The sequence below is a fragment of the Protopterus annectens genome, chromosome 14.part0 (assembly GCF_019279795.1).
Source record: "Protopterus annectens isolate FY-2018-M chromosome 14.part0, PAN1.0, whole genome shotgun sequence".
Lineage (NCBI taxonomy): Eukaryota > Metazoa > Chordata > Ceratodontiformes > Protopteridae > Protopterus > Protopterus annectens.
This window is the reverse complement of record NC_056748.1, coordinates 1,133,536,022-1,133,562,091: the sequence shown is the minus strand read 5'-3', so window position 1 is coordinate 1,133,562,091 and position 26,070 is coordinate 1,133,536,022. Positions and strand designations below refer to the sequence as shown.

Sequence of the window (26,070 nt, the reverse complement as noted above, 5' to 3'; positions counted from 1 at the left end):
ACTGTTTTTCCTCCTGGGGCTCTTCAGTTCTGAAGATGGTATGTCTGAACACCACCTTTATGCCCTATGCCATGCATGGGGAGCATATGTGTGACTTATGACATCCCTATTACAACTTAAGGTTTTGGTATACTGGTCGGACATCGGTTACTCTTGACAGGGGATCCCTACTATAAGGAGTACTGCAACAGTGAAGAGAAGGACATCTACTATTATGGTAAGATTTTAAACAACTGCACTTTATCATTTTTATAAAGGACAAAATAGTTGATGTAAAACAGTGCTGTTACTATACAAATGTTCCCGATGTAAGATATGTCATATACACATCATGGTTAACTGAGCCGTTGGAGGGATAAAGTTCTTATATTTCCATTTTTCCTTTTTCAAATGTGGTAAAACATGCATGTGTATACCTAAATATATACCAGAGGTAACACTTAAAGAAAACACAGGTAGTCACTACATTTCTTACCTTATCATTATCAAATATGCTATATTCTACAGTAATTTAGACACTACTAAATATTTTCTCACTCTTCACATAGTAACACTAAATTACTATATTATCTTATCTGCCTCAGTTTTCTATTATAGATTTACCACACCACAACATGCTCTTGCTAATCCTGACCAAAGACACACAAAGTTGTTAAAACAGTATTCGCTCAGTGTATCTACTAGCTGTACACTATTAAATCTTACAGGCACACCCAACTCAAATTTCTCATTCCGCAGTTTATCATGCATTAGTCTCTAACACAACATGCTAATCATACAGCTGCATAGATCGCATCCATAGTGGTAGGAGTATATATCATCACATCTCCTATACCCTTACCCTACCCCATCTACCTACCCACCCCTAGCACTCAATTTGTCACCTCAGCTAACCTTTCTACTTCCCTATAGCAGCATATTGGTTCATTATTAACTTTTTCCACTTATTCAGGAAAGCCCAGTTAGACTATCATTTATCCTTCCTTAATTAGACACTTCATCCAAAATCAAGTAAACAATTTATGTCCCGTCACTTGTTCAGTATTACCCATTACTTAATATGTTCATAGGTTCATAGGTTCATACTAGGCTATCTGCCCTAGGGCATTTATAAGCCTAGCCAGAGTGTGTATGGCTTTCGCCACCCACTTTAAATTAATTTTGCTATGCCCTTTTTCGAGGTTAGTATACTGTGCTTCTGTCTAACAGTGACACAGAAGTGATACCCGGGGTAAACCTACGATCTCCCATCCACTCATCAAGATTCCTCTTGAAGAGAGTCAATGAGGGACTCTGCCTAACCTGGACTGGGATTTTATTCCAGAGTGAAGGGAGCCTCTGGGTTATGAATCTGTCCCTCCAGCATGTCCTATTTATTTCAGTGCTGAGGTTTAAGTCCTCGAGCGTGGCTGATGGGATTTGGATTTTCTGAGGTGCAGCATGTCCATTAATTCCGGATTAGACATGGCTTTATAAGTCAGGCACAGATCGCCTCTGAGCAGGCGGTATGCCACTGAGTAGAGCTGGAGTTTCTTTAACCGGGCAGAATACGGCATCTGTTTGAGCCCCTTGATCCTCTTGGTGAGGTACTTTTGGGGTCTTTCCAGTTGCTGCAGGTGTCTGGTAAGCTACATCCCAAAAGGGGCATTGTACTCAATTATGGGCCTGATGAGGGATGAGTAAAGAGGCACGATGACCTCCCCTTATCTAGATGTGAATCCCTTCATGATTAGGTGGGCTATATAAAATGTTTTTCTAACCACTTTGGCCACGTGGTTGTCAAATGAGAGATTGCTATCAACTTGGGTCCCCAGGTCCCTAATTACTTCTTCTGTACTTAATGGATTACCACCTATGTGGTAATTTGTGGGCACTTTGTTTTTGCCAAAGGGGATGACTATACACTTTTTGGCGTTTATATTGAGGCCATGGCTCTGGCACCAGTTGTCTGTTTCTATGAGGCCCTTTTGGAGGATGCTTGTGTCAGCTGGAGAGTCTATTATGGTGCCCAGTTTGCAGTCATCTGCGAACTTGGTCAGCCACAGTCCTTCCATGTTGGCCTGTACCTCCGAGAAATATATACCGAACAAGAGAGGTCCCAAGACTGAGCCTTGTGGGACGCCATTTGTAACTGGTTTGGAGTCTGACATGGCTCCAGCTATTCTAACCATATGGGTTCTGTCCTTGAGCCAGTTTGCAACCCATCTAGTGACATAGGGGGTTATATTTAAGCTGGTGAGCTTATCTATAATGCCCGAGTGGGGTATTGTATCGAAGGCTTTTGCGAGGTCCAGGTAGGCTGTGTGGACCACCTTCCCCTTGTCAATGGCCTTGGTGACTGTTTCAAAGAAATTGACCAGGTTTAAGAGGCAGGATCTGCCCTTAACAAAGCCGAACTGGGTAGGATCCGGTGTCTGTAGGTTTCCAATATCTTTATTTATAAGGTCCATGATGATCCTTTCCATAGCTTTGCAGACCAAGCTAGTGAGACTTATGGGGCAATAGTTTCCAGGATCCGTTGAGGCACCACCTTTGTGGAGAGGGACCACTGTTGCTGTACGCCACTCTTTGGGTACATATCCTGTAGTAAGGCTGAGATTGAACAGTAGTTTTAGGTTTGGGTTTAGCTCTTCTTGGAGCTCATGTAGGACGCAGCCCGGGACACCGTCTGGTCCCATTGATGCTGTGTTTCTTGCTTTGGAGAGGGCAGCTCTTACCTGAGCATCTGAGATGTCAGGGGGGCAGCACTCTGCTGGGATAGATATTAGCCCTTTGGTGGGAGGGGAGAAGTTTGCGCTGAACCTGTCAGCTAGGATGTTGGCAATGTCTGTGGGTTCGTGTATTTTTGTCATTTTGGACTAATTCTGAGCATATCTGGGAATTCCCACCCAGGTTCCTAACATAACTAAAGAAAGCCTTGTGATTATCCTTAGTGTCCTGTGCAATTTTTCTCTCGAAGCAGGCCTTAGACGATTTTATGAGTGCCTGTAGTTTTTGCTAATACTGATCAGAGATGCCTTCCCTTTTGGGATTTTGCTCTGTCATGTAGTAGCTTCCTCCTTCTATTGTATAGTTTGTTTATGGCTGGGGTCCACCAGACAGGACGCCTGCCTTTGGAGGATTGGGTCTTGGTTTTATTTGGGATTGTGATGATCCATGCATTCCTGAAGGTGTTCATAGAATGCGTTTATAAAGGATTTTGTGGTCTGGGCCATATTATCCAGAGGCCCGGGCTTTGAAGGATTCCACCTCGGTTTTGAGGAGTGTGAAATTTGCTTTAGAGAAGTTTTTCACTGTGGTTTTCTGGGCATGGGGTGGGGTCGGGATGTGAATATCCAGTGAGATTAGTTTATGGTCTGATCTTACCAGTGAGGGATACACTTCTGGTCTGGAGCATAGAGTCCCCATGTTGGTGATGATCAGGTCCAGTATGTTTTCCCTCTTGTGGGAGTGGTAACAAGTTGTTCCATAGCATTTGAGTTTATAAATTCTAGGAACCTTTGGGCTAGGGTGTTGGAGCTAGAGTAATGCTCCCAGTCTATGGTTGGGTAGTTGAAGTCACCCAATATAATGGTGTTTGGAGAGACCTTCATATTTTCCAGTGTTCTCAGGAAGGCTGAGTGGGGTTCCTGGGTTTGGGAGGGTGGTCTGTAGCAGGCTATAAACTGGAAGGCAGTTTTACCCACTGTTAGTTGCACATGGATAGTCTCTGATGCTTCGTGCTGTGCCACCAACCTGGAGGTGTGGGTATCTTTGACAAATATTGATACTCCCTCCTTTTGTGGTTCGTCCAAGTTTTGGGGCTGAAAAGCATGGTATGAGGTATAACCTGGTAGTGCTGGGGTGCTCTCGAGAGCCTTGAACCAGGTTTCTGTTACTGCACAGATATCGATGTTCTCCATGCTAAGGAGAGTTTCGAGTGCATCTTGAGGTTTAAACTTCTGGCGTTGAGTAGCATTACTCTTAGTTTCTTATCCCTTGTGATACCTATGGAGGTGGGTTTGTCTTTGAGCCTTGCCTAAAAAGGCACTATGGGGTAGCAAGAGCCTTTGCCAATATCCAAAAGCCCAGGGTGACAGGTGCAAGCCGTCCCTAATGAAGCATCGTGGTTTGTCGAGCATGTCATCCCAGGCTGACAGGCATTGGATCCCCTTTGAATGACACCAATACTTAAGCCAATTGTTGAAATTGATAATCTTGTCTTCATACTGTGGCATCATTCTTGGTGAGGGTAAGATGCTACTCAAGGTCAGGGTCATACCGGCCTGGGCTACATGCCCAGAGAGCTCCTCTATGTCTCTTTTCATGTAGTCCAGGGAGGTACGTCTCAGGTCATTCACACCAGCATGGACAATGACTGAGTCATATTTGTACTTGCCTTGGAGTGACCTGAGTGCTTGTGTTATGTGGCGGATCCTAGCACCCGATAGGCAGCTCACCGTGACCTTCTCCTTGTTCAGCCTGTTGAGCGGGACGTCAGTGTGCCTGATGATAGAGTCACCTATTACAAGTGTATCAGGTGTGTTGTTTAGCCTTAAGGGGTGACTGTTCGGCACACTGGCTTTGTGAGCTATGTGTTGCACGTGTTTTGTTTTGGGGTAGCGGTTGCTTGGGTGTCTGCTTTGAAGGTCTCTGCTGCTTAGGCAGATTTTTATTTAGAGCCTCCAAGTATGTTTTTGTGTGTTTATGTGTTTGGTTTGCTGTCGTGGTAGGTCTATGTGAGACTGGAATTGTAGTGAGTGTGGTTTCCTTCTCCTCCTGACTGGTTATGCCAGTACTGAGTTGAGAGAGCTTAGCCTCCAGTTTGGCTATATGGTTGCATCTCTCACATGTGTTGGAATTTGTTGGGAGGAGGAGAGGGTTGTCTGTGTACATTAGGCAGTTGTAACATTGCCTCAAGATTCCCAGGTACACCAGCTGGACCGGAGAGGAGATTGACAACTGACCTTTGGACATGCTAGAATAGTATTGGGAATTCCTTTATAATTGAAAAAAAGGGCCAATGGGGAACAAGTTACTCAAGGGAGTTTGTGAGGGTGTAGTGCTTTAATTTTTAGTGCTGACTTATATAATTGCTTTAGTGAGCAAGTGCTAGGCTTTAGCATAGGAATAGGGTGTTTATTATGAGAACTAGATCAGTTCCAAGGCTCAAACCCAAATAAGCGGGCGCTGCTCGATGAAGCGCTATGCACAAAATCACGCAAAGCCGCTACAGCGGTTTTATACAGGCGGACTTGAAAGAGCTAGAAATTGGCCCAAAACAGCCAACAGACTACCAGATTCCTGTGCTGGGAACACTCCTCCAGGGACAGATAGCCTGCTCCAAGCTCCCCACTGCCACTGGTGAACAAAGAAGCCTCCCTCTATCCAAGAAAGGAAATGGCAACACAGGAACTTTCCAAAAGTCCAGAATACAGCAAAGCCTGTATTTGGACTACTCTAGGTCAGGAAAGATGGGAAACAAGGATAACTTTTTTTTTTCTTTTTTGCAACAAACAGCAGGAAATTGCAATAAATATGTAACACAGGCTAGCGCACTTGAGTGTGTAGCCTCAACAAGTAAATGCAACAAACAGGACAAACTTTAAAAGTGCAGGTGCAAAAGTTGTGGAGATATACATCCTAACCCTAGTTCATGTTCAGAAATCACTGTTTCTTTTGTTAGCAACCCTAAATCCACCAAAGTTCCTAACCTGTGTAAATTATCTGCCTTTCAACTCTGCAATATTAACCTCTGCAGAATCCATAACAAAAAAGCAGAATTTCATGATTGAATAGCTCAGTACTCCCCAAATATTATTGTCATACCCAAAACTTGATTAAATTATATGTAAGAGATGAAGAGATCCTGCCACTTTGTTATAGTAAACTTAGGCTAGACAGACAGGAGTAGCTATGATCTACCATGTAGGCCGGGGAAGAATTTGAGCACTTACTCTCTTTTTATATAAATAAAAGGTAAATCTGTTGTGGAACTCTGCAACTTCTTTATTTTACTATTTAAGAATTTGAGGCTGCCTATCAATAATCTAGGTTTCTGCTACTCTGTTGCCATGTGGTGGTAGTGTGTCCCAGAGGTAAGAGATACAATGGGATATGAATCTATTACACAACTGCATCTTGTTTATCCACTGATGGTTTAGTTTCTTCAACCAGGTATTTGATGTAGCAATTGTTTTATGAAAGAATAGGAGATCCAATATGTTTGGATCTTTCATAGGTCAAAAAGCTAGATACAGATCTTCACAGGGTAGACCATGAGTGACTGAGTATAGTGAGAGAGGTTCCAGTCTGTCCTGGTGACTAAGATGTTTGAGGCCTCTGATCATTTTCTCTGAGGTTTCTCATACTGAGTGATATAATTAGACAAATACATGCCAAAAGGAGAATTACATTCAATAATGGGTTTGATGAAATTCAAATAAAGGGACATGAAAACTGCTGTGGATCTGTTGGAGATATCTTTGGAAATTATTGATCCAGATAGAAGGCTTTTTGTACTCCTGTAGAGACATGACAGCTGAGCAATAAGGAATCATCAAGAATACCCAAATCCATTACAACAGTATCTGATTGGGGTGTGTGTCACGTATATGGTATGTGAAAATGTGTTGTTTACCAAAATGAACTATTCTGTATTTTTTCACATATAATTGGAGATCACAGTCCTTGCACCAATTGCTACCATGGTCTTACCCATAATGAAGCAACTGAGAGCCAGCAGAAGATAAGTACCACCCAATTTACAGTTGTTTGCAGACTTAGATAACTACAGGCCAGGAGTGTTGGTCTAAAGTCTGGGAAATAGATGCCAAATAGGAGATGGCCCAAAAATGAGCCCTGTGGTACATCACTGGTAACTTTTTTTTGCTTTCAGAAATGGCACCTGCAACTCTAACTACATGGGTTCTGCCACACAACCAGTTTAACTATACAGTGTACAACATAAGGATTTATATTTAGATTTACAAGTCTGTCATAGAATAGGGTCAAAGGCCTTGACCAGGTCCAAATATGTTGTATTTATAGCATATCCACTATCCACTACTTTGGTTACTTCTCATTTCAAGTTTTACGAGATTTGGAGTGTGTACTTTTTAAAGAAATTAATGAGGTTAAGTAGGCAGTAACTTCCTTTGACAAAGCAGTATTGATGAGGGTCTAGGAGTTTTCAGTGTCAGGTTAGTGTCTAAAATAATATACCACATAGCCTTTCATACGAGGGTATTCAGACTAATTGATCTGTAGTTGGGTCACTGTTGTATAATGGCATTATAGTGGCTGTTTTCCATGGTTCAGGGATGTAATTAGTGGAGAGGTATAGAGTAAATAGGTTTAGTAGGGGTTCATATAGACCAAATCTGGCACTCCTAATCAGGCAACCTGGTGTGTTTTCAGGGTTCATGGATGGGGCAGTGGTAGTTTTTGAGAGGGTTGAGAGAAATTGTTCCATAGTAATTAAAGGGCTAGTGGTGGTTGGATTGGGGAATAGTCCAATTTTCTATAGCTGTGGGAAATTTGCACAAAATTGGTTAATAAAGAGTTACTTATTTCCTTTGGAATAGTGTTTGCAGTACTATTGTGGACTAGCTCCAAATATTGTTGGTGTTGGTTCCTAAATTCTTGATATAGTTAAAGAAAGACTTGTAGTTATTGCTGGTTTTAGTGGCTCTTTTAGGTTCATACTCCACTTTGAGCTTCCTAATGGTTCAGTTGAGCTCTTTACTAGTTTAATTGAGAGTGCTGTTAAGGTAAGTAGAATGAGACCTCTTATAAGTGTTATGCACATTCTTTCTGTTGCTATGTAATTTATTTATTTGGGTGTTCTACCATAACAGTTTGCGTTTATATTTCTCACTACATTTGTTTCGGACAGGGACTGCGTTATGAACTGTTTAAGTGGGAGTAGAATTCAGTGGCAATAAGCAGCACCAATTGCAATGAGACTCTTTGGAGGAGGATCGCAATGAGAGCCTATGGAAGAGGATCGCAATGAGACCTTTGGAGGAGGATCGCAATGAGACCTTTGGAGGAGGATCGCAATGAGACCTTTGGAGGAGGATCGCAATGAGACCCTTTGGAGGAGGATCACAATGAGAGCCTATGGAAGAGGATCGCAATGAGACCCTTTGGAGGAGGATCGCAATGAGAGCCTTCAGAGGAGGATCGCAGCTTTTATTTAGATCATCAAGTAAAGAAGAAAGTTTGCATTTGAGAAGTCCCTGAACACAAGAGGTACCACCAGTTTTAAAAAGTCAGTTATTTTTGCCTGATTTAACAAGACAGGATGATAGATAAGGAGGTGTGCAAGAAGTGGCCATATTTGTGAGGACTACTTCAAGGATGTTGGACTTTCTTATTGGATGGTTAACTTTTTGTAAAAGAGCATTAGTATTATAGTGTCATGGAAGTGTTGGGTATGCTGACCAAAAGCAATGTAGCTCAGCAAGCTTATTGGTGGATAAAAGTCCCACAGTCATCAGCTAGGTTATTGGTGGATAATTAAAGACCCCCAGACATCAGCTAGGTTACTGGTGGATAATTAAAGTCCCCCAGTTGAAAGGTGTTGGGTTTAATGGGGATTTCAACTAATGCATTAAATAGTGATCTTGCTCAGTAGGGAACATATAGGGTGTTTTATAGCTAGCTATGAAGTTGTATTTAGTTTTGATTGTGATGATTTGGACATGTAGGAGTTCCAGTGTGGTGCCCCTAGGTGATGATATCCTTGATAATACTGACACTGTACCACAATTGCCAGTAGGTCTAAAATGATAGGTGCTATATTCAGGAACAGAGGGAGTGCTTTTATTGCTATCAAATTATTTCTCTGTAATTACACACATATGAGCGTGTCCAAGCAGCAGGAGAGAGTCAAGGTTGGGCAATGAGTAGAACAACTTTAATGTCTTCTAAAGTTTAATTCATTAGGTTGGACTGTCCATCAGATGGACTCTGCCTAAAAAAAATAAAGTACTGTGGGGGCAGCAAGGACTTTAGCCAGACTGTGAAAGCCTTGATAAGGGAGGTACACACCATCCCTGACGAAACAGGGAGGCTTGTCATCCATCTCATCCCAAAGTGGTGCATACTGGAATGACACAACCTAAATAGCCAGTTATTAAAGTCAGTTATCTTGTCTTTGAATCTTGGCAACAATACTATTTAAGACCAGTGTCTTTCCTGCCTCAGACATTAGCATTACAATTGTAGTTAGATACTTCTGCATGTCCATCTGGGTACTGGGTCTATGGTCATTTACCCCCACAGAGACCACTGTCAGGTCATAGTCTTATTGAAATCCCGGATCCTGCCTCCACAAAGACAGTCAAATGTCATCATGTTCTAATCTAGCCTGGTGAGGGTGGTGTCCGAATGCTTTACAATACAGTTGCCATTTATGAGAACATTACCATGCTTTGATGCAATCTCTGTGGGCCCTAAGGGCTTGGAGTTTGCACCCTTCTGACTCCTAGAGGTATGTGTATTGGCTATGGGTGTGAAGGGTGAAGGTGGAAGTGTTTTGTGTGAACTAATGTCTGAATTGTCTTAGTTTTTAGCCTGGGAGTCCGAGACATTTCCCTCTTAACATCACCTTAGGTTGATTTAGTTGAAGAGCTCTGTGCTGATTGTTATGTATTGTGCTTACTGAATGTGTTCTGAGATGAGACGGTAGCCTCCAAATTAAGTAGATACTTACACCTATCACATACTGAATCGTGAGTTAGCAATAGAAAGTTTTCAGTAAGCACAAGGCAGTTACTACTGGCTGTAGAAGGGGTAAAAGCTGACTGAAATTCCATATTGGCCAGTGTAGATGAAGGGGTGTAACCAAACAGGATAGTGTTAATAACATGCTCTTGCTGTAAGACAGGGGAGGTAATTGATTGGACTATGAAAAGATAATATGGTATACAGCTAAAGGATAAAAGAATGAGCTGTGACTGTTGTAGTAGCCAAAAGTGCAAAAAAAAGAAATAATGTAAAAGTGGCAGAAATAGATAGGATCAGTCATGAAATCAGAAGTGCACATTTACATTAAATAGCTTTACCCAGAATACTAATGTGGTCTTTACCTAATTAGTAAAAGCAATGAGCAACACATAGTCTAACCCAATGGATCCAGATGCAGTAACTGTAATAGCAGCAGATAATCTAACTGAGTAGTTGCATGTGCATTAACAGTACAGCAGTCAGTCAGGTAATAAAGGTATATCAGAAAAAATAACCTGCACTCTATAGTGCAAGTCTCTAGAGCAGCAACTCGAAATGCCGTAACACTGTAGTAATCAGCAACGAGCAGAAATGCAACAACACCAGTGATCAAAAAAGTCTAATCCGTAACTTTAATTACTATTTTATATACATTTTTATCAATAACATGCAACACTAGTGTTTTCTAAGTAATCTGTTTACTATAAATACACAGTGTTGCTATAATATGGACCTGCAGAGAGGTGTAATTATTAATTAGTATAAATGATCGGTACATTCAGCATAACTCTTTTGTACCTTACCTTCTGTTTGCAGACATCATATTGAAGTGTTCTTTTTAAAAACTAGTTGTAACTACCACATATTTTTTTAACGTGACTACGCACATATTGTGCCTCTAAAACAGCTCATAACTATGTAAATAAAACATCAAATGTGGACTTCAGGAAGTGTAATGAGTCAGAGGTAGAGAAATGGATTGCTTCTAGAAAAGAGGTCTACCTGTATGACCTGTAACCTGATTAGCATGGAAACAGAACTGGATGTGAATATAGATCTTGCTGGACAGAGGAATGGATTTAACAAATCTCCAAGATGCATAACAGATGCAATGAATGAGAAGCCATTCCTTGATTTGTCATGAGTTTGGCTACCTCTACTCCCCCAGAGATGAGCAGTGACTGACATCCTAGGTTGATCCTAAAAGCATAAACCTTCAGTAGAAACTATATGGATTTCCTTCTGTCAAAAATAATGCCACCAGGCATCAAGGGTTGCTCTTAAAGTTAGTCATAGAAATAAAGGCGAGGAGCAGAGCAGTGAGTAACAAAATTCAATTGATACGTAGTGCATTAGAAAGACATTGAAAGATTTCGAAAGACATGCTTCTGGAGTATTTCTCCCAGGCCTCTGCTGAAAACAGGATCTGTGGAACCTAGTCGGACTTTCCCGGTCAACAAATGTTAAATAAAATAAAATTAAAAAAAAAAAAAAAAAAAAAATTAGGTTAAGCTTAGGGATAGGTGCTGGGGTGATAGATGCAGCATTCACAAGAAGGAAAAATGGAAGGTAAGCATAACCAATTGTTTTTCTAGTGAGTTACTTCTGTTAAACTATTAAGACTGAGAAGAAAGACAGCAGTCCAAGGTGCATTAAGTGTCATGGAGAAAAACAGAAGGAAAAGGGAAGATTTCTAAAACAAGATTGCCGAGATTAACAATATATTTAACAAGTAACTCTAAAAACAGGTACACTTTGGTTCGTAGTATACACAACAGCTATTATTTATATAAATATATATGTAAGAGCATGATATGTGCAAATGCACAGAAGGTTGAACAGTTTTACAGGTGTAAAATGTGAGCAAATAGAATATCACTATGTGAGATTGTCAATAATGCAGATGTTTGTAGTGAGAGTTATGTTTGTTTTGTTGTTGGTTGTTTTACTTAACTTTTTTGTTTTTGTTTTTGAATTATTACCAGTATGCTATTCTGTTTCTGCTGGCAGTAATTCCTTTTAGAGGAGATTTCTTCTTTAAAATTGGTGTGATCGTGGAAGTCTGGGGCCTTTGGGGGGGTTCAGAGAGGCTTATCCCCCTACATAAAACACTTTTTCCTGCTATTTTGTTGTGTACTAGGGCTGTTTGATTTGGTATTTTATGGTTTAGTTATTGAGCAGTTACTCTTAATTGTATTAGGGATTTTCTGTTCACTTTTATGATGGTCCTTGTTTTCTTTTTTGTTTTCAATCTTAGTTGATATATAAACACACACACATACATACATACACACATGTGTGTCTGTGTGTGTGCATGATTGTGAGTGCCTACAGACACACACATACACTCACATCCCACCCACTCCAATGTGTGCCCTATATAAAGCATCTCTGTTTTGTTTGTGTGATCCCTTAGGTGCAAAACCACGCCTAGACAGTTACAGGAATGATATGCCACCTAAGTAATGCTAAGAGGGTGTGCATTATAGACAAATAATAGATTACAAACATATGCATTATTTCCTTATAACATTTAGCTTGTAGTATATTATTGCACATAGAAAATAGCCATAGTGAGGATTTAATAATTTTCAAATAATTTTTACTGTGCTGAAAAAGTTAGCAATTTGCCAGGTTTTGTTGAAAATTAGTCACAAAAGTCACGTTATACTCTAGACATATGGTGGAAGATAGTGTAACAACTTTAGTTGCATTATCTGTGCTGTTTCCATAATATTCAAATTAATTTATAATCTCCCCTGACCCATCTACAAAACTATTAGGTGTCATCATAGACAATAATCTAAAATTTGACCTACATGTTAACCAAACAATCAAAACCATCAATAAAAAGCTAGGGTCACTTTACAGAATAAAAGCCTTCCTAACCCCTCCAGCTAAAATTGCCATAGCTTGCTCTCACCTTCTTTCAACCCTTCTGTATGCATCCCTCTACTCGAATTTAAACAAGACTGTCCTTAACAAACTCTCAATTTGCTACAACCACATTGCCAGGTTTGCCACTGGGCTGCCTTTTAGGACACATCATTGCATCAATCTAAATCAGCTTGGGTGGCTTGAACTACCCAGCCTAATCCAGTATAACCAACTGATTATGGCCTATAAAATCCTCTATAATCCGGACAATACTCCTGCACTTAAAAATATTATCACCCCCTGTAACAATCCTAGACCGCTTCGATCCTCTAACAAACTACTAATTCAAATAATGAACTAGTAACTATAAACAAAAACAATAAATGCCGAACTCTGATAGGAAAATCCAAGGCACGTCAACCAATGAAACCATTTAAAACCTTTTTATTAACCATTTAAGCGCTTACATCTCTGAAGTGAGACTTCATCAGAAACAGGAAAAACTCCAGTAATGAACATTTAAATACTGATTTAAGTTATGGCATTACACAATCAATCATAAATTTAAAGCTGTATATACCCAAGCAAAAATACTCATTTAAAACTATAAAGAAAAATCATGCTTACAGATGAATATATAAACGAAATATGCATTAATTTATATTATAGTTCGCAATTATTTTCCACTTTTTTTACACATTCCATATGAAAAGGCCAATCGGGTCATAATCTAATATAAATAAATAAAATATTAACTAAGAATAATATGTTACTACGATCAATGATCAAAAAATCTTATATATATATATATATATACATATATGTATAAGTATGTAAAATTATATAACAAACTTATATCATACTTAATATTATTTCACCAATACCTATCCAATAAATATTACATAAATATTTCATAGATATTAATATAAATATTAATATACACACATATATATGAAAAACCTAAAAACTTGAAAACTTTATTTATAAATACTCATTTAAAAATTTATTAAAAATGATGTTAAATTCATATATTATTGGCCCTTTCCATTAACATCGGTGCCAATGAAACATGGTCATTTAAACCTGGTGTAAACATAGAAGCCAGTCTAAATTGCCACTGGCTTTCTTTCTTTTTTAGGGTGTTTTTCCAATCACCCCCCCTCGGATTTATTTGTACTACATCCAGGATACCAAAAACAAATTTTTCAAAATTGTTACAAATAATAGCATGTTTGTATAGAGCATTTGTAGATTTTTTTATTTTTTATGTCATTTAAGTGTTCATATATTCTATTCTTTAACATACCTATATAGAAATGTCCACTAGTATAACACATGGCTAAATACACCACTCCCCTAGTATTACAATTGCCCTTTTTGAAATAAACCCTACTTTTCATGTTGTTATTCAAAAATCAAGCTTGATTCCTTGTTAATAAAAGGACAATAGGGGCACATACCACACCGTTTTGTCCCTTGTATAACTGGAACAACTTTATTTAACTTATATTCTAACAACTGTTTAACATTGTATCCCACCTTATTAATAAATCTAGGTTTATTACCCACTTTTTGAAATATGTCTTCATTTGTTCTAAATATACTCCAATTTCTTTCAAAAGCCTGTTTAGTCATAGTAGTTCTAGCATTGTACTGTAAAACACAGGCTTTCCTAAAATTCTTGGATATATCTTGTTCGCCTTTATTAGTACTATCATTTACTATTTTTTGAGGGGTACCTAAAAGGGGTTTGTATTTGTTCCCCCATTCAAAATATATTTCTTGAAGAATACCATCTAATAAATCTATAGGGTAGCCTCTCTCGGAAAACATTTTAGAAATGACTTGAAATTCACTATATAAATCCTCCTTATTTGATTTCATCCATGCTATTCTAATAGCTTGTCCTTTGACAATACTAATCTTTTGCCCTAACGGATGATCACTTTCAAAATGTAGATAGGCATTGCAAAAAGTCTTTTTTCTATATATTTGCGATTTAAATTTTCCTTTTTCTTTAGATATGTATGTATCCAAAAAAACTAATAGCCTGCCTATCATACTGAAAAGTAAAACTAAAAAAATCTCTACTAGAGTTTAAATAATCTATAAATTTTGGAATCTCATTTTCCAGGCCCCCCATAGAATAAAGATATCATCCAGATATCTAAGATACAATCTAATATTTTGCCAAAATGTACTACTCATAACATGTACAATTTCCCAACCCAATAAAACCAAATTGGCATACACCGGTGAGCATGTTGCTCCCATCGGGACACCTTCTATCTGCTGATAATATTCCCCATCGAACCATAAAAAATTATTATCCAAAACTATACCCATAAGTTCACAAATCAATTTTACCATATCATTCTCCAACTCCGAAAACTGAAAAATAAACTCCTCAAATAATAACATGCCTTCCACTTTGGGAATACTAGTAAAAAGATCCTTTACATCAATTGTTAAAAATATAATTTTTTCATCATATAATTCTGATTTAATACTTCTCAAAAATTCCCACGAATCCTTCAAAAGATGTGGTACCTTATTAACTATATGCTGTACATGGGAATCAATAAATACTGTTAATGGATGGATTTTTGACCCCCTTGCTGCTACAGTAGGTCTAAAGGGTGGTTTATCTATATTTTTATGAAGCTTTGGAATACCAAAGAAAACAGGGACTATCGGATTTTTTCTATATAAAAAATCATGTTTCCCTGTTAATTCTGCCATCCAAAACGTATTCTTCCAGATAGCTATCTATCCTGGAATATGATATATTAATCTGATTTTTAGATGTTCCTATATAAGTATTATCATCAAATAATAAATTCAGCATTTCATTTGAATAATCCATACTACGAAATATAACAATCCCACCCCCTTTATCAGGGACCATAATACAAATATTTTTATCACTTCTCAAGTCATTCAATAGATCGTATTCACCCTTGGTTAAGTTCCACCTAACCATATTCTTGTGGTGTTTAAATGCACTCTAAATAACCTCCATGACAAGTCTCTCATAAGTTTCAACCAATGGATGCAGTGGCGGATTGTATATACTCTTCTTCTTAGGCATATTGTATACGTTTGGACATACTGAATTATTCTTTTCCAATTGTTCCAAACTAATTTCTAAATTTAATTTCCTAGTATAGAATTTCAAAGCCACAATATTGTCCACTATATCCCCTGTAGTTGACGGAATAAATTTAACACCTTTAGAAAATAGTTTAAAATAATCATCCGAAATAGTCCTATCCAAATAATTATATATGGTAAAACCTTCCTTTTGATGAACAATAGTGTCACTAACTATAGTGGAAGCATCCATAGCTGCCCCATCTAGTAAGAATTCTTCTTGTGGGAATAATAATTCTTTTTGTGTGGATAATAATTCCTGTTGTACTCCCCCTTCTCCGTATAGTACTGTGCCAATCTCTCCTAGCGCCTGACAGTTGGAAAATCCTCACTGTCCTGGTGTTCTAATACCACCTCCTCATTGTCCCACTCTGAATTATTTCTTACAACCTCTCTATAAGTTGGTGATTCATAGCCAGAATTTTGCCTATTTCCCATATAACCAGTGTAATAGTGAACCATTCCCTTTTTCTTGTTGGACTGTTCACCATATTTATCAATTTTATTGACATATACCTGTTTATTCTGGTCCCGATCCAATTTACGTTTTTTCTTTTGAAAAATGTTATAACATCTATTGTCTACTCTAGCTAACATTTTAAAATATAAAGTACTAAAATGAGAAAATAATAAATCACTTTTGAGTTTCTTATCCAAACTTTGAACTTCAGTCAAAATTTGTTCCCTTTGTATCTCATAATAATGTAAAGTTTTTTTCATATATATGTGTGTATATTAATATTTATATTAATATCTATGAAATATTTATGTAATATTTATTGGATAGGTATTGGTGAAATAATATTAAGTATGATAGAAGTTTGTTATATAATTTTACATACTTATACATATATGTATATATATATATATATATATATATATATATATATATATATATATATATATATATATATATATATATATATATATATATATATATATATATAAAAGATTTTTTGATCATTGATCGTAGTAACATATTATTCTTAGTTAATATTTTATTTATTTATATTAGATTATGACCCGATTGGCCTTTTCATATGGAATGTGTAAAAAAAGTGGAAAATAATGGCGAAGTATAATATAAATTAATGCATATTTCATTTATATATTCATCTGTAAGCATGATTTTTCTTTATAGTTTTAAATGAGTATTTTTGCTTGGGTATATACAGCTTTAAATTTATGATCAATTGTGTGATGTCATAACTTAAATCGGTATTTGAATGTTCATTAGTGGAGTTTTTCTGTTTCTGATGAAGTCTCACTTCAGAGATGAAAACTACTAATTCAAACTAGCAAAATTAATAACACAGCCGGTGATTCTCTCTGCAAACTCTGTAAGTAGATCCTGGAACTCTCTTCCAGCTGATATTACCTTACTTTCCACCTTAGGTCAATTTAAAACTAGACTCAAACAACATTTGTCACTTAACTGGCTATGTCAATGTATCAAGCTTGGCTAACTCTCTCTAGAATGTGTAAAAATCTGTTAACCAGTTTACTGTGTAATTTAATTTAATCCTGATTTGTGCTCAGGATTAACTGTAACCTGTGTAACTAACTTGCTTACTTATGTAATCTCTGTAAATAGTCTGTAATATGTAATGCTGGTATTATGTAATGCTGTATCTGCTTACCCTTGGAGCTTTTCTCCCTGGACCTCCGCTGAAAATGGACATGCATCCAGTCAACAAATGTAAAATAAAATAAAAAAATAAATACATTTACAGTAACACTATCTTAACAGATGTTTACTTCTGTGATCTTAATGTGGGCTGTCATGAACACTTCAAGTATCAGATACAGTCATCCTGTGTACTGGTATTCAAACTGTGCTTTAGGTAAAATGTTACTGGAAATATAGGACTGTGATACTGGTTGTTGTTGTCTTTCGGCTTTTCCCAGTTAGGGGTCGCCACAGCGGAACTCCGGTCCGCTAATGATTGGCAGTAGATGTTCATGAACGCAGAGGTGCCAGCTCGACGTTCAACCTTCAGCGAAGGCACACCCATTTACGTATGTCTTTCGAACGCCCACCCAACCACGGGGAGGACATGCAGACTCCACACAGAGGACACTCCCTGCACTCCAGCAGAGAATCGAATGGGAGAACTTCTTGCTGTGAGGCAACAACGCTACCGCTGCACCACCACGTGAATTTTATAATTTGTTGACAAGTTTATTTTGGAGAAGAAAGAGTCATAAAGGGTAGTTCAAAGGTACAAACAACAGTGAACAATGGAAAAAAAAAGTATCTAAATAAATTAGTTTCAGAAAGGTGTGCATAATTTTGTACTGAATATTTTAAAATGGTGATGTGGCATTTTGTTATGTGCAAAATTTCCTCCTTCATTCCTGTTGCAGTTCTTTTTTCAAATATGACTTTTTTTCACTGCAATTATTTTAACTAGGATTTTAATGATCATCTAATGTTTTTAATAGCTGAAAAGCAATCTAACTGTCTTGCAAACAGAACACTTTCCTTGCTGCTGTTTGTCATAGCATTACTGCCACTAATCTGTGGGGTGTGACTGTTCAAAAACACATCTATACAAAAGTACTTGCTATAAGAACAAGTTAATAAATGCAATCTGACCCAAAACTGTTTTTGGTTTGTTTGACCACTTTTGACTGCAAATGGTCATGCTTTGAGCTGTAGCAGTCTTATAATTAGTCATTTTAAAAAAAGATGTGTGAACTTGTCTTCCCTTCTGTACCTTTTAGTAGATTTTACTGTTTTCATTTATTTAGTTTTGTAAAATCCAGTGACCAAATGCTAACACCACTCATCTAAGTAAAAGATGGTGAGATGCTGAAAGTGGAAACATTATCATATTTCAACCACTATTGAATATGTATGTGTGTCTATAGATAGAGAGATAGACAGAGATAGATAGATAGACAGATAGATAGATAGATAGATAGATAGATAGATAGATAGATAGATAGATAGATAGATAAACACTTGTTGCCAAGAGCAGTTTCAGTTAACTGCTCTTGGGTAAACTGCTTTGATTGACTTGCTTTACAGTGGGTCCATAAAATTCCCTGTCTTCATACTATTTATTTTCCGCTGAACATGATCACACACACACACACACACACACACACACACACACACACACACACACACACACTTTTCACCAAATGCATTCTATTTGCTCTATTTCTCTGACCTGTAGCTCATAATTAACTTTGCATCACACCTGGAAAGCGATCAATATTTCTAATGCACCTACCTATTGTGATGCATTGTTTTAGTCACCTGACATGTGACATTTTGCTGTTGGTTTTCTGGCTGTCAGTGAGGGTTGTTTTTAGCTTATGTGAAGGCTGGAAGAGCTCAAACCCTGGCAGTCATCCAGCCTTCTGAAGGTCACACAATGTGCAAGTGCTTTGTATTAATTTATGGCACATAATCAGTAGCTTTAGCATTTATCCTCTGACCACTCCACTTCTCCAGTTACTACACATCAGTCAAATAAAATAGACAAAACAAAAATACAAACTATGCTTTTTATTAAGTCTCCAATATTAACAGAATAAATATACATTCATGATATACATATAATTCTCAATATACGAATTTACAAAATATTATTTCGACTTTTAAGTTCTGCTTAACTTACATCTCTTTGTTATACATTCTCTAACCTTTGTCACATACAGCGAAAATCCACTGATATTAAACTTTCAGTCAGAGTTTCTTCGTTCTCTGTTGTTAGTTATTAGTTTGTCATAGCTGTTGGTAGCCTAGTATAAAAAATCTTGAAACTCTGCATACGGTCTGTTCAGATTTGATGTCTTTGATACCAGACAAATTTTTTAAAATGAAGTCAAATATTTATTTTTAATGCAGTTCTTGATGCCTTGTTGACGGGATCCAGTAAGTGCAGTATCATTGGCTGGAAAAAGTAATTCAAGACCAGTTTACCAATCAGTACAGTTTCTGAGCTGAAATAATTGTCAGTTAAACAGCAATCTGTATGCTCATTTTGGTGCAGTTTGATGTTGCCCATAAAAAGCTTTGCCAGATGCATGCCAAGTGTATATCATTTTCTTACTTTGGGAGATGTAAAATCTTGCAAAGTGAAATGCACTTTCAGAACTTAGCAGTTTTTCTTCTAAACTTATATTTAAAAGTTGCTCTCCAATTGTGGTATGAACAGCTGCTTTATGTGGTACAGACCATGAAACTCATGGTAAACATGCTGTTTTACCCTAGTAGCCCCCCTTTGAATGCATTTATCATTCTTAAGATAATTAACCTTTTGTTTATTGTAGCACTGATGAATGTAAATCAAACAGAAGACAAATAAAACAGCACTAGTGTTCCAAATTTAGCAGAATCAACCAGATGGTATACTTCCATAAACTTAGCAGTGCAAAGAAAAGAAGCAAAACTGCTTTTTAAAATGGAGAATCCGCCGAGTTATAATAATAATAGTTATATAGCGGCAGAACAGCAGCCATTTTTTATTCTGTGTGATAAACCAATAAATAATGGAATTGAAAGCAGGCAACCAATAAGATCATCACAGTCTCGCAGATACATTTTGCAAAGAAACATCTATCTGTAACCTTTTTTTCCTATTTTTTGCACATGGGGTCAGAGTAGTACATCAGTTGTGACCATCAAACAGAGCCAGTGTTCACGTCACCAGGTGGGTAGCACAAGGAAATATATTTTATATTTAAAAAAAAGTAAAAAACATCAGTATCACAAGTTTAATAAACTGCTGAATGATTTTTTTAAATTGTGACATTTCTTGTTGATACCCAGTATTTTTTGTTTTATATTAAAAAATAAAATCATAGAAATTTTGACTTGAGAATAAAGTTTGCATGTCCTCCCTGAATTTGCGTGGGTTTTTCTTGGGTGCTCCAGTTTCCTCCCACATTCCAAAGACATGCAGTAGCTAGACAGGACACTCTAAACTAACCTTAGCCATGTCAGGGGTAGCTGCCTGGTGATGTGAACATTACCTCTAGATGATGTTCACTGTTGATGTAACACCTCAACCACAAAAAAAAAAAAAAAATAAACTGCAGTTAAGAGGAGGCTGTGGATGGATTTCTCCGTCTGCTGCAAGCAGTACCACACAAGCAACATCATGCCACGCAGGTGCGTGCCCCTTTATAAACCTCAGTAGAGCTGTACAGTAAACTCGAAAGATGTGGGTATGCTATTTTCATTTAAACATGTCAACGTATTAAATTATATAGTAAGAAAAATATTGTATGTATATGTAATCATAGCTTTAAGTAGAGAGACTGTTTTACTGGCTTGATAAACCTTTATTAATTTATTTTTATTATTTATTTATTAACCATGTAAGACCCATTGGTCACAAGCATCATTTTTGAGAAGTGACATATTGACGTACGAATACTGGCTTCTCAAATTAATTTTCAGCTGCATGGTATGCAAAAACAGATCCAACAGTCTCAGCAGACCAAACCCAGGACTACTTGAGATTAAACTCTTAGCTTTAACCATGTCTTGTATAGCACCAAACTTCTTTTGGTTTCTGCAATTAGTTTCTAGTTTTTATAATATAAATACATTATGTAAATTATAACTTACACGTGGTAGTTAGGAAATCAAAAATTCTGTGCAAATAAAAGTTTCATCTACTGCACATAAAGTATAAATGTTCAGAACTATTTATGATTGATTTGTAAAAGTATTTACTGGTATACAAGTATTTCAGATATATGTGCCAATGTCTGTAAGCATTCTCAATATTAGAGAACAGAAAGTTTTTAGTCCTATACTCTGCTGAACAACCAGGAAGTCACAATACTGAAACACATTCCTATAAAATATTTTCACAATAATAAGAAATTGAATATAAAAGTTTTGCTATGTTTCCTTAAATGTGCAGGGTTACCATCCAGTGAAAGTTAGACGCATCCAGTTAGGCAGTTGCTAGTCACCATTCTCCTGATATGTACTTTCATTTTAATACATTGCATGTCTAGGACTTGGAATTCATTGTGGTAATCCATTATGATGTGATGTTCAATTATTAATATTGCAGTGGAGATTTTGGAAGTTTATTTGGTGACTGCTTGTTTTCAATTTTTTCTTCTTTTTGCCATGGTGAGAATGTTGGTGTTGATTTTCTGTAAAGCTGTTTAAAATTTCTCTGGTGCCGTTGTGCCACTGAAGAACAAGATCCATGGGAGTTTTTCCTTCCTGCAAGTAAAGTTAGAGCTATCAGCATGTGAAGCAATGTTACTGTAGCGTATTTTACTGCTGTATCAGTGTTAACTAAACAGAGTGAAAGTTCTTCAAACTGACAAGCATCTGCCCCCCTCCCCCGGCAAAGTTACCTTGTTTCAGGTGTGCCCCTGAAGTACTCTGCATGTGAACATGCATGGCTCAAGTCAACGTTATTAAATTGGTGCAGTGCTCTGTACATTACAAATGAACCTTCGAGATATCTGTGCAGTATGTGGGGGTGCAAGAATGCAACAGCATTCTTCAAGAGGTGCTAACTTCAGTAACACAAAAACAGTGACAGAATATAAGAATGTTTAGCTCCAACATGAGCCAGTTCTTATTTGGTGCAGGTAGGGGAAGAACCAATAGTCTGTTTTCTAATAGAAGTAGAAAAATGAGGAGAGACACGTGAGACAAACAGTTCTTCTCTGCTTTTCTTAAGCTATGCTAAAACTCGTGCTAGGTATTAGAATACTAGAGACACAAGTGACAGTTTTGTAACATGTTTCCTTTCTTTGAAAACACTAAGAAAACATTATTTTTATATGTGATGGGACAGCGCTGTACAGTTATGAAACAGTAAGGTTGATGGCCATTTCTTGACATATAACAAGTACAAACGTGCAATAACACTCGCTAAAGGAAGAGTTAAACCACTTACTATAATTTTTTTTTCAAAAAACGAGTAACGAAGGAAAATAAAAATAATTATTTGAGGAATTGTTAGTGTAGCAGTAAATGCTACTTTAAATGTAATCAGATCATTGTAAATAAAGGATGTATATCTATATATGCATATTAGTACTTACACAGTTCTTTGCAGTCACATTTGCTCCATACATTAACAAAAGTCTCACGATTTTGTATCGATTGCACCTTACAGCATCATGCATAGCTGTATCCCCCTCCTAAATGAAAGAAAAAAAATATCAAAGTAATATGTATAAATGTTGGAAAGACAGTATTCTTCCACTATGCTGTTACTCAGTATATTTGTTCTTTTCATTGCTGATCTGGTATCATTCATGCATCTGATTAATGTCGACATAAAATCTTCAAGTTTGTTTTATATAAGATTTTCTTGCACACAGACATAGACTTGTGTATGTGCATATACCCCAACACAGAATCATGCTTTCTATCACACACTGTGCCCACACAATCTCACAATATGTATGCATGCATGAACTCACATGTGCATACCCACATTATGTGCTTGTATGCAATTTTATAGTTATCTTCTGAATCTAGTATACTGTAGTGCTTACTCTGTCCTTAGCATTCAGATCAACTTCACAGGCAATGAGGTGCTCGGCACAGTCGTAATGTCCAGTCCTGACTGCAACATGAAGAGGGGTGCTTAACAGCTATAATGGGAAAACAGCTTCATAAATAAAAGTTTGTAATCAATTGTTCCTTTTTTAATTGCATTATGTTGGCCACAAAGGCCTTGTGGGCAAGCAGATTTATTTACAGGGACACTGTGGGCAAAGTTCTAAGAATGACACGTGTCTGAGACAACACAATGATATTTATAAATGTAAACATTATATCATTCTTCTGTCACAGAGTAATAGTAACATTTAAATAGTTTTATCACACTTGTTACATATTAAAGATTCCTTCTTAAACAGGTTGTCTTTATTATGACACTAGTGTCTCAGGGTGTATAACTACACTTAATTGACTCTAAAACTGTTTCTCAGTACTATTCTGGATGGAAAGTTAAAGAATGCAAATACTGTGCAGCAGTAAAGGAAACCTAAAGTAAATACACAAAAAAGAATATCCTATCCCATATTCTCGGTAATAAATCTGTAGCTTGCATATTACTCCTCTGTTACCTCATCTCCCCCTACACAAACCTTACTACCCTTCGATCTGCAAATAAACTACTGGTAACCATTCAGAAATCCCACAATAAGGCAGGTAACTCTCTTTTGTCAAACTCAGTGGGGAAGATCTGGAACAAGCTTCCCAGTAAACTGACATCCCTCTCATCATTAGCACTCTTTAAAAAACAACTAAAAATTAAAGTAAAGTTACAATGGCTATGTCCATGTACTAACCCAGACTAACCCCCCCCCCCCCAGTATTGCCTTTTTCTACATCTCTCCTCAGCTCACCCACCTTGCTGAATTTAGTAAATTCATCCTCTCACTCCCCTCTTTGTAAATTATCTAAGACTTTCTCAAGGTAACATTACTGTATTTTTGCCTTGCTAAACATTTTATGTATCCACAGTAGAATTTTAGTTTCTGTATAAATCAACTTGTTGAAGGATATTTTCAAGTTTATGTATTTTAGATTGTTTTTTTGTACTTTTTGTCTGTCTCGTATATATGTAGATTATATTGGAGCTTATCTCCCTAGGCCTCTACTGAAAATGGGCATGTATCCAGTTAGACTAGCCCGGTCAGCAAATGTAAAATAAAATAAAAATAAAATAAATTACACATTTGGAATATAGTTTATTCCTTCTTGGCTATATATGATTCTGTCAAATGTCTCTGGTACTTAGAAAAGACCTACCACTGACAAAGCATTATGATTCTTTAAATGAAGATGTTAGCAAAATTCTGAACATTTTTAAATCATCTGATCATATATGTTGCAAACGTACATATTTAATACATAATGATGTATTAACTGATGAAGCCAAATCTGTCTGCCAAGACTAATATGGATATGGGTTAAAATATTAATGCTCTAATTAAGCAAAAATAAATGTTCATACCTTGTCTCTGTCATTTACATTTGCACCTTTGTTTAGGAGGAGTTTCAGTGTCTCCAGACTTCCCCCACGACATGCCCAATGGACTGCTGTTGCTTCAAGCTATGGGAAAAGTGCACAGATTAACTGTTCTGAGAACAGCACAGAATGTTAGGTTTTCATCTAATCCAGCATTGCACTTTCCTTAACCTTATTGTTACTATGTTCATTAATAATAATAAAATATTAAATGTATCATACCTTATCCCTGAAGTCAATTTCAGCACCATTTTCTAGTAATTTTTGTACAATATTCACATGACCCTCAGAGCAGGCTCTGTGCAGTGCTGTTCTGTTGAACTTCAAAAAAATATATAATTTAGGATGCAAAGTATGGCAAGGTCATTTTAGCATAATCAATGTAATTTGCTGCTGGTATTGTATATTTAGTCAGGCCTTATGTCTTTGCTGAGTCTTAGGTACATATGCACTTATTTCTCTAAATGTTAAAGAAGAGTTACCATTTTTAAGAACATTTGTTTTGTTTTCTGTTTACCAGACAAGTACAGATATTAGATACACACACACACACACACACACACACACACACACACACACACACACACACACACACACAGATATATATGTATATATTTTTAAAATAATTGATGCCCTACCACTCATCCATCCTGTCTCATATATATGTAGATTATAGTGGAGCTTATCTCCCCGCGCCTCTACTGAAAATGGACATGTATCCAGTTAGACTAGTGCCCCAAGGCACAATGAGAGGGATGCCACAGCAGCTGGTCACGTGGCTCTTTTCCAGTGGGGGGTGGGATTTCGTTTTCTTTTTCTTTTTGCTCTAAACAATCTTCTTTTGTCCAAAAATCAGTTCCTGTTATGTTAGCCTCTATGCAGCTGCACACTTCCATACATCTGCAGTTTTAGTTAGAATACACTTCTCGAAGATCTCATTCTCCCCAGAGTCCTGGTTGCAAGTGCTGCAGTCCTGGGTTTCCGCCGGGTGATGGCAGGACTCTGTCAACGCCTGGACAGTCAGGATAGACAGAATCAGATGCTCACAGTGGTATCTCCTTATCTGCCTGGACAGCCACGATGGACAGCATCAAATGCTCACAGTAGTATCTCCTGGTCTGGCCTGGATACCCAGGACGGACAGCATCAGATGGCTACAGTAGTACCTGCTTATCTGGCTCCTGCTTTGCCTGGTCCACTGGTTGAACATGGGACATTTGGGGTGTTGTCAGTGCCAAAACATCAGTGCTACAGAACCACCACAGAGTAAACTATATTAAACTAATTTTATAATAAATAATAAAAGTGTATTGCTGTTTCTTCAACCCTTCTGTTTTATCTG

The 26,070-nt window shown here is 37.2% G+C and overlaps 1 protein-coding gene across 1 annotated transcript in view; it reads right to left on the bottom strand.

Moving 5' to 3' along the window:
* Positions 1–19,294: 19,294 nt before the first annotated feature.
* Positions 19,295–26,070, bottom strand: part of ANKRD1 (ankyrin repeat domain 1) — a 38,531-nt gene continuing 31,755 nt past the window's right edge. Inside the window, exons 5-9 of the mRNA XM_044056920.1 lie at positions 24,951–25,049; positions 24,714–24,812; positions 23,245–23,343; positions 22,786–22,884; positions 19,295–21,949 (exon numbers count right to left, since the gene is read on the bottom strand). Coding sequence (XP_043912855.1) covers positions 21,773–21,949; positions 22,786–22,884; positions 23,245–23,343; positions 24,714–24,812; positions 24,951–25,049 — 573 coding nt within the window. The 3' untranslated portion in view covers positions 19,295–21,772. The remainder of the gene's footprint in view (positions 21,950–22,785; positions 22,885–23,244; positions 23,344–24,713; positions 24,813–24,950; positions 25,050–26,070) is intronic.